Source organism: Orycteropus afer, unplaced genomic scaffold (assembly GCF_000298275.1).
Source record: "Orycteropus afer afer isolate SDZICR_OR568_19922 unplaced genomic scaffold, OryAfe1.0 scaffold00127, whole genome shotgun sequence".
Lineage (NCBI taxonomy): Eukaryota > Metazoa > Chordata > Mammalia > Tubulidentata > Orycteropodidae > Orycteropus > Orycteropus afer.
The window spans coordinates 8,223,881-8,232,730 of record NW_006921714.1 but is presented as its reverse complement, the minus strand read 5'-3'; the positions used below and the strand labels follow the sequence as shown (position 1 = coordinate 8,232,730).

Sequence of the window (8,850 nt, the reverse complement as noted above, 5' to 3'; positions counted from 1 at the left end):
TTTTTTTTCAATTCATGCATCATTTAAGCTTGTTATGACAATAAAGAAGAAGCCCCGGTGGCACAGTGGTTAAAAGCTTGGCTGCTAACTGAAAGGTTGGCGGTTCAAACCCACTGGCCACTCTGCTCTGTGGGAGATGTGGCAGTCTGCTTCTGTAGAGACGACAGCCTTTGAAACCCTCTGGGGCAGCTCTACTTTGTCCTACAGGTTGCCATGAGTCAGAACCAACTCTGTGGCAGTGGGTATAATGATAAATATTTACCAATCTTTTCTAATGGGTACCTGCAATTTTAACACATTTTATTGAAATATAATTTATGTACAGAGAAATACACAAAACTAAAGTGACATGGGTCTATGCACTTATAATTTTTGAAATGCCAAAAATGAAAACTGTCCCAACCCCCTGGCCTTGTCTGCTCTAATAACAGATGTTTCAGGAACTCAGAGGAGCCCGTCTCAGCGTCCATGACGACGTTTTCTTGGCAGCATCCAAGGTGCTACCAGCTGGCAGCTAATCAGAATTAAACGGACCTGCTTAACTGATTTTTTGATCACCAAGTGCTGCACACAGCACGCACCAAGGCAAGGAATCCAAAGAGTCCTTCTTAAAAAGTATGCAATTTCCCCTTAAGAATAAATCCGGTTGTGGTTTTAAATATTTTAAATAGATCTCTAATTGCTTCCTGTGAAACCTGGGCCTGTGCATCAGGTGGCAGCCTTACATAACTGGCTTTACATACATCTACGGAGCCCTCTACAAAGGTAATATTAAAATTAGTATTCGTATTCCAAAATATCAAGCCAGGAAGAGCAGTGGTGGAAATGTACCAGAAAACTCCAGAACTTCCCAAAAGAACTTTTCCAAACCCCCCACATTTCAAAACACTGGTCTTGTCTCCTGGTTTGGATGATAAATGATGAGAGAGCTGAATTTATAGTTTTCTTTTGCCTGGCAGAGCCCCACCAGAGCAACTTCAGAGCCTCGAGTGGGTAATCCCAGCTCTGCCAGTTACCAGGCTGTGGCCTTGGGCGAGTCACATCCTGTCTTCATCTGCCCCAACTCTCGGAATGATGTCGGGACTCTAGGAGATAATCTCAGTTCTCCAGATTCCAGGACAGAAATGCCACAGGCGGCGGCTACAACACACGGGGACCTGTTTGCTCACGGTTCCCGAGGCTCAAAGTCCGAACGCGGAGCACTGGCTACTGGGGAAAAGGCCACCTTGCTCTCTGTCCCGGTCTCTTTTCAGCTTCCTTCCTCCACTCCTTGGCCATCTCTCCCTGGCTGGGTATCTGTCCATCCCCATAATCTGCTTTTAGATCCAAAAGTGACTGGCCTCATTACCATAATAAAGAAAACCTGTTTCAAATGCCATTACATCCCCAGGTGTGGGGGTCAGGGTTTCCGGTACATATTTTGGGGCAGTGACACAATTCAATCCCTAACACACCCCTCAACCGAGGAAAGGCAGGGCAGCACACGTGGCCCCCGTTTCAGTCAGTAGACCGTGGCCTGCTGGCCAGTCTTAGCCTGGTTTCCTCGGCTGTACAATGGCCTAATAGCCCCCCCCCCCGGGTTCCTCAGGACCATCAGCTGAGATACGACTGAGGGCAGGAAGAAAGCTCCCAGCACAGTGCGCGCGCGGGACACCGGCCGGCGCTGTCAAGGTCCACTCCCTTCACGTGAGCGCTTTCCAGAGAAATATGCAAGAGAAAGAGTAGGGACAGGATGCAGGAAAAGTACTAAGCCGGAAGGCCAGGCAGTGCAAAAACGCCACCTCCTGTGTGAGCTAAGGGTCTCCGAGGGCGGGCTTTACACTAACTTTACCCAAGAGCTTGGTCTTTGCCCTTGGTTCCTGAGACACAATATCGAAAACAAAAAAGTCTTGGAACTTAATAATGACTCCACACCACACCTAGCAGACAGGTTAGGCGAGGGGATGAGGTGAGTCTAGGTTAGGGGCTGGCCAGTCCAGAAAGACCACCCATGGTAGCAGCCAACCTCAGGAGGGGCTGAAGTCTGAATTATGTAATGAGACTCCCAATAAATGCTCTGGGCACAGAACTCCATAGGCTTCGTGGTGGCGAGAGACATTCACGGTTACTGACAGCGACCTTAGGCCCAACAGGAGACCCTGCCCAGTACCGCACCCCCCTCCCAACTGCTGCTCCGTTTGAGCCCACTGTGCCAGCCACTGTGTTAACCCATTTCGTTGAGGGTCCTCCTCTTTTTCACCGACCCTCTACATGCCAGGCATGATGGCCTTCTCCAGAGACTGGTCCCTCCTGGCAACACGTCCACAGTACGTGAGACCAAGTCTCGCCATCCCTGCTTCTAAGAATCCTGCCTGTACTTCTTCCAAGACAGCTGTGTTCATTCTGCTGGCGGCCCATGGTATAGTCCATATTCTTCAGCAACAGCATCATTCAAGGGCATCAATTCTTTTCCAGTCTTCCTTATTCACTGTCCAGCTCTCACATGCATATGAGGCCAACGAAATTACCATGGCTTGGGTCAGGCCTCGAAGCGACATCTTTGCTTCTTAACACTCGTAGTAGAGTGCCCCATCTGGGGACACGGGGCGTCATGGAGGGAGCCCTCCCAGACCTTGCCCCATGCATCTCTTCCCTCCACCGACACTGCCTCGTGTCCTTTACAACAAAGCTGTTAACTCCAAGTATGGCACTTTCCGCGAGCTTCGTGTCTGTCCAGTGACGCATCAGACACAGCAGGCCGGACGTCAGGGAGCCAGGGAGGAGCCCCGAGCTGGTGGCTGCTGTCTGACTATGTGGCAGTCTGAAAGATGATGTCTTTTTACTGTGAGATCTCACCGAGCTCCAGGTGGCGAGGGTCAGAGAAGGGAGAGCTGCATGGGCAGCTGGAGGCAGAACTGAACGGACGTGAGAAGCCGGGATTCGATTCACGCCAATTATGACCCACCCCGCCAAGCTTCCTGCTCTGTGTTTTACATAAATGATCTCTTTCAATCTTTGCAAAGCGCCTATGAGGTGGTACAATTATCCCTGTTCTCTACATGAAGGCACTAAGCTCAGAGAGGTTCAGGAACTTATCCAAGGTCACAGGGTTAGCAGGTGGTGGAGCCAGGATTTCCAGGAGTTTCTAGGAGTCCCAAGCCCAGGTTCTCAACCACATGCCACTCGAGTCCTTCTCCAGAGGTGACGCCTATGGCTGACCTCCATCACTCCTGCCCATGAGCTACAAGTCCCTGCACCACACGGTACTCTCCTCGGCTTCAACATTCATACACACGGTGACATTTACATAGCTACCTTCTAGCAACTTGCTGTCACTGAAAACTGTCTTCTGAGGTCTAGTCATGTCAAAACATGTAGTTCACTTTAACTGTAGTTCTATTTTCCGTTATACGACTAAATGACAGTTTGTTGGTCTAGCATGGTACTAACAGACAAAGCCCACTTCTTGCATTTTTTCTTCTTGCGATGAACATGCTTACATATGCCTCCTAACACACATGTTCAGGGGTTGCTCCAGACCAGGGGGTGGCACACTATGGCCTGTGAGCCAAATCCGTTCCACTTCCTGTTTGTGGAAGTAAAGTTTTACTGGAACTTGGCCACACTTGCTTGTTTACGTATTAGCCATGACTGCTTCTACACAACAGCAGAGCTGGGTGGTGGTGTTACTCTGAAGCCCTTAACAGGGAGTCTGCCAACCCCCGCTCCAGGTTGTACAGCTAGGAGTGAAGCAGCTAGATCTTAGACTAGGTTCACCTTCAACTTGACTGGGCAGTTACCCCTCCAACGTTTTAAATTCCATGACACTGTAAAGTTGAGCATATTTTAAAATTCTCATTGGAATAAGCATCCAACAGTAAAATAATTGGTAAATAAAGTTATTAATTCAACAAAAATCGGAGTCCCTAATCTGTCAAACATTATTCCCAATGCAAGGAATTCAATGGTGCCTTGTTGTGTGGGAGCTCTGGTAGCATAGTGCCTAAGGCATTTGACTGCTAACCAGAAGGCTGGCAGTTCAAACCCACCAGCCACTCCTCGGAAGGAAGGTTGGGCAATCCTACTTCCGTAGTGATACTGCCTTGGAAACCCAAGGAAGGGTCGCTATGAGTCGAGGACTCCACGGCACATAACAACAACTGTTGTTGCGTGCTGTGCAGTCGATTCTGACTCAGAACAGAATAGATCCGTCCCATAGGGTTTTGCAGGCTATATATGTGTGTATATATATACACATACACACACACACACACGTATATACACACTTATACCTATATATATACACATATATTTTATTTTTGTCAGGGCTTTCTTCCACAGCACTGCAGGGTGGGTTCGAATCGTCAACCATTAGGTTAGTAGTCAAGCACTGGGAAAATGGTGGCACGGCCAGCCCCTCCTCTAACTTCATGAGGGGGAAGAATCAAGATCAACATCAACCCAAGGTGGATCCCTATGAGGCAGGAGCCAAACATGCCGCCACCCGCCAATCTTTTTTTTTTTTTTTCCCCCTACCAATTCTGAAACTAGCTATCCCTCCCACGACAATTTCTACTTCTCTACAGGGTTCAATAATTTGCTACAATGGCTACACAGAACCCAGACTATACTCTCAATTATGAGACTTAATAGGGAAGTAACAGGTCACTTATTCAGGATACAGCTCCTTGGCTGTGCCCACAGGCAGGCTTCTCCCTCGGCCCCCGAGCCCCCTGGGCTAGCCCATGCGGCCTGGACAACTGTTCCAAAGCTCTTTCGGTCTGTTGATAAGTGCCCAGCTCCACACCACACCACTCCCCCAGGCAGCCTCCCGGCCCAAGGTCCTCAGCTCTCTGACTCCACGGGTCAGCAAGCTCACTGTAATCACCTTGCTCTGGGGGACGGGGTGCACCCTGCACCATCTTGCCCTGGGCTCCCGGTTCTCCTGCTGCCGTTTCCCTGCCACGGCTTCTCAACGTCAATGTTTCAGCTCTGTCTGCTGGGTCTAGGAGGTTTCAGGGCAGGGACCCCAGTCCAAAGGATGCACTCCATTCCCTGTTCCTCAACTTGGTAGTAGTGAGATGCCCCTTTCCATCTCTGGAAGGGCTAGTGGGATGGCAACTGACCAATCTCCTCCTTAGAGCTCCACACACTTTATTGGCATGGTGCCACCCAAGGACACCATGCACCTCGCTGGCATTATTAGCAAGCTGCCTAATCCCCTCAGTGGGCCACAGCACCTTATTTGTACAGTCCCACCCAATCAAGGATTGGGCGAGCCTGAGTTTCCTTCTGTGTTCACAGGGTCGCAGTCAGGGCTGACTCGACAGCCCCTAACGACCGCCACCACCACCCAATCCTTACTGAGTTATGAGACCACGGTAAGAAAGGCCACATAAAACCTATCCATTGCACTGTCAACACAAACCGTTTGTGCCGCTCAGAGACCTCTCCAGCCCCAGGCGCCCCAAACTCCTCCTGCCCTTAGTTTCTAAAACCAGGTCCCAACTAAGACCAGCTTGACTGCAGTACCCCCTTACTCCTGAATACAAACAGAATGGTCCCTGAGACCCTAAGACCTGGCCCAGCAGACCGGCCTCTGACCACACTGCCTTAAAATAAGGGCAACCTTGGCCCTCCCGGCGCCATCGTACAATCGATCCACGGGAAAGGCCTGGCTCCAACCCCCTCCAGAGTGGGTACTTGATAACTATAAGTTACCCTCTTCGCACCCCTGAGCTGCAGTCAGAAAGAACGCTCCCCAAAATATCCATTTCAGCTCGACGTGAAGATCGGTGACTTCGCTAGACTTAGCCCACAGCCCGAGGTGATAACAGTGCCAGAGACCCAGGCCACCAGCCCAGATTCCGTTCACACGCCCACCCCCAGGCCTCCCAGTATACAGCGGTGCCGGGTCCTAGCCTCACCCTGCGTGGCCGGACCCCCGACCAATCGCAACGCCCGCAGAAGCTCCCCGAGCAACGACCCGGCGAGGAGCACAGCGGCCTCCGCCTGCCACCCCAGTTCGCTCAGCCGGCCGACCCTGACCTTGCCGCAGCTCAGGGTCGTCCAGCACGTTGTAGGCCGCGTAGTCGCGGACGCCGTGCAGCCGCAGGATCTGCACCACGGCGTTGCTGAAGCCGCACTGGGGCTGCTCCGGCGTCCCCTTGAGGAAGACCACCACCTTATCCTTCTTCACCAGCGCGTCCAGCTGCTCTGCCGAGCGGCCACCCGAGCTGGCCGCCCGACGCAGGCCGCCGCCGCCCGCACTGTGCCCCCAGCGGAGCAGAGCCGCCGCCGCTCGGCCCAGGGATCCGTTCATCCCAGCTCGCTCGCCAGAGCCCTAACTCGACCCGGCCCTTGTCTCACCACCCGGGTGATTCTGCCAATCAGGTCACTCGTCCCGCCCCGGCAGATCGGAGGTGGTCCTTACGCCTGAGCCTCACCTTACAGTCTTTCTATTGGCCGTCGGCATCCGCTTTATCAATTGATTGGAGAAAGTGGATGCCCGTCAGAGTCACGCTCCGAGGTAACAAGAGGCGAAAAGAGAGGCAAGAAGACTTCCTTCCAAGAGCAGCCGGGGCCTCCTGGGATACTGCGGGACGCCTGGGAAAGATGCTGGGCGGAGTTTCGTCCGTTCCGTAGGACGCCGGGAAGGGGTCACTTCCCAGATAAAGGTTCCGGTTCCGGTGTCGGGGCAGTTTAGTTGCTATGACGACGCGGCTGGCTGGCCGGGCCTGCTCCATGCAGTTGGGGTGGTGGCGCGGTTTGGGGCAGGCCCGGGTCCGCTTTTCCCAGCTGAGGTGAGTGTCTCCGGGTGCCGCGCCCTACGGAGGGCCTCGGCCGAGTGCGGTCGTGCGTGGCGGGCAGCGGGGACCGGGCGGGGCTCCCGCACTGCGCCAATGCCTCGTGGCGGCGGCCTCTGGCGCGCGGTTATGTTGCTAAAATAACCTTTTCTTTAAAAGTCTGAAGCGTTTGGCTTGTGTGGTCTCCGCTGGATTGCAGGCTTCGCTGACCTCCCAGCCCAGCTGAGCCTTTGTTTGAGCCTCGGGAAAGGCACGTTGGTGGAGAACTAGGAAACTCATTGGTTCGTTTGTCAAACGTTTCCTGTGTGCTGGGCATGGCGCCAGCGCGGAATCTGCAGGGAGCCCTGGGGCCCAAAGCTCGATGTCGACTGGAGAAATGAGCAGATAAAGCAGCGTGGGTGTGCCGAGGGGAGCCAGAGGCCTCTCTACACCCGTCGCTTGCTCCGTGTCTCCCCCTTTCACTTAGCACCACTCGATGGAGACAGATTCACGTGTGTAGTGAATTTCCTCCCAGGCGCTTGCCTCCATCCAGTCAGCGCCTAGCACAGCGCCGGAACCGGGTGGGTGCTCCTTGGGGAAAGGGTGTCTCCGGAGGGGCGGGCGTCGTGAAGCCGCCGTGATCTGTGGTCTGGGAGGCGCACTGGGTTGGTGGTACCCTCAGCACACCAGACTTGCAGAGAGAGCATACTCCAGAGGAAGCTGAGGCATGGCTGCTCGAGGGCCCGCGGCTCGTGTGCAATGTTCCTCTGACAGCGCCCAGTACTGTTGCCACGGTGATAATGGCTGGGCCGTGTCATTATCTATCAACCAACAGTAAGAGCAGCTTTGCGGTCGAGATATTGTTTAACAGGTGGAGAAGTTTCTGTTGGACACTAAGTACTGCTACAAATTACTTTTTTTTTTTCTCTCGATCGTAAGCTTTTTTTGTAAAAAAAAAAAAAAAAGTGACCTGTTTATGCCCTGCGGGTGCTCCCACTTAAAAGCAGAAAATTAGTGCATGGGCTTGGGGGAGTGCAAGCGACTCTCCCAAGTGCTGGATCAGCGTGAAAGCCGGGCCTATGAACATAAACTCCAGATATGACTCGGAAGTGCTCTTCAGTGATGTGTTTCCACCCCCATCAGTGTGACTGGGTTTTACTAAGTTTCTAACGTAGGCCCAGCGGTGATCAGGTGTTTGAAGAATCTTTTCATTTTACAGATTCACGGATTCCAGGTAAATAAGAGGAGAAAATGCTGCTGGAGGAACCCTGGTGGCGCAGTGGTGAGGCATTTGGCTGCTAACCAGAAGGTTGGTGGTTCGACTCCACCAGCCACTCCTCGGGAGGAAGATGAGCAGTCTGCTTCCCCAAAGATTTTTACAGCCTTGGAAATCCAATGGGGGGTGCTGTGGGTCAGAATCGACTCCATGGCAGTGGATTTGGGGTGGTTGTGGGTTTTTTCATTATGCTGAAGCCTAAGCATTCCTTAACATGCTACTGTAATTATTATAAATTTACCATGTTTTAATAAATGTTATGAAAAATTTAAAAAAAATTTGGAAATAGAGGAAATGATTCCCCAAATCACCTGCCTTTTATCCATGCTTATATTGTAGTAAATTTTCATGTTTGCTTTTTAATAAATGTTGGCAATTTATTTGTTTATTGCCTACCCTGAGCTGTCTTATTCTGCTTTTGTGTGAACTGGGAGAGGGAGAAGAACCTAAAACTAACATTCTGAGTTTCCAGCACCCACAGCAGTAACAGGGAGCGTCATGCCCTTTGCCAAGTGCATCATACGCGTGTCCTGGCGAGTGCAGGTGGTTAGCACTCGGCTACTCATTTAAAGTTTGGGGGTTCATTGCCACCCAGAGACACCTTGGAAGAAAGGCCTGGCTGTCTACTTTGTAAAACATCAGCCATTGCAAACCCTATGGAGCACAGTTCTGCCCTGACACACATGGGGTCACCATGCGTCAATGTTGACACTAATAGTGCACACTGTTGACTTCAGAAGTAAAAATGTTTTCTTAAGTTGTCAGAAGTTTGTTTGAGAATACAGGTATCATTAAAGATGAAGAGTAATC

At 51.8% G+C, this 8,850-nt stretch overlaps 1 protein-coding gene and 1 non-coding gene across 2 annotated transcripts in view; one reads left to right on the top strand and one right to left on the bottom strand.

Annotated features, from left to right (window-relative positions):
- Positions 1-6,301, bottom strand: part of GLRX5 (glutaredoxin 5) — an 8,925-nt gene extending 2,624 nt beyond the window's left edge. The window contains exon 1 of the mRNA XM_007944524.1: positions 6,028-6,301. Within this exon, the coding sequence (XP_007942715.1) occupies positions 6,028-6,301 (274 nt within the window). The remainder of the gene's footprint in view (positions 1-6,027) is intronic.
- Positions 6,302-7,403: 1,102 nt separating this feature from the next.
- On the top strand, positions 7,404-7,675 carry LOC122150359. Its single transcript, XR_006163624.1, has one exon.
- Positions 7,676-8,850: the final 1,175 nt, after the last annotated feature.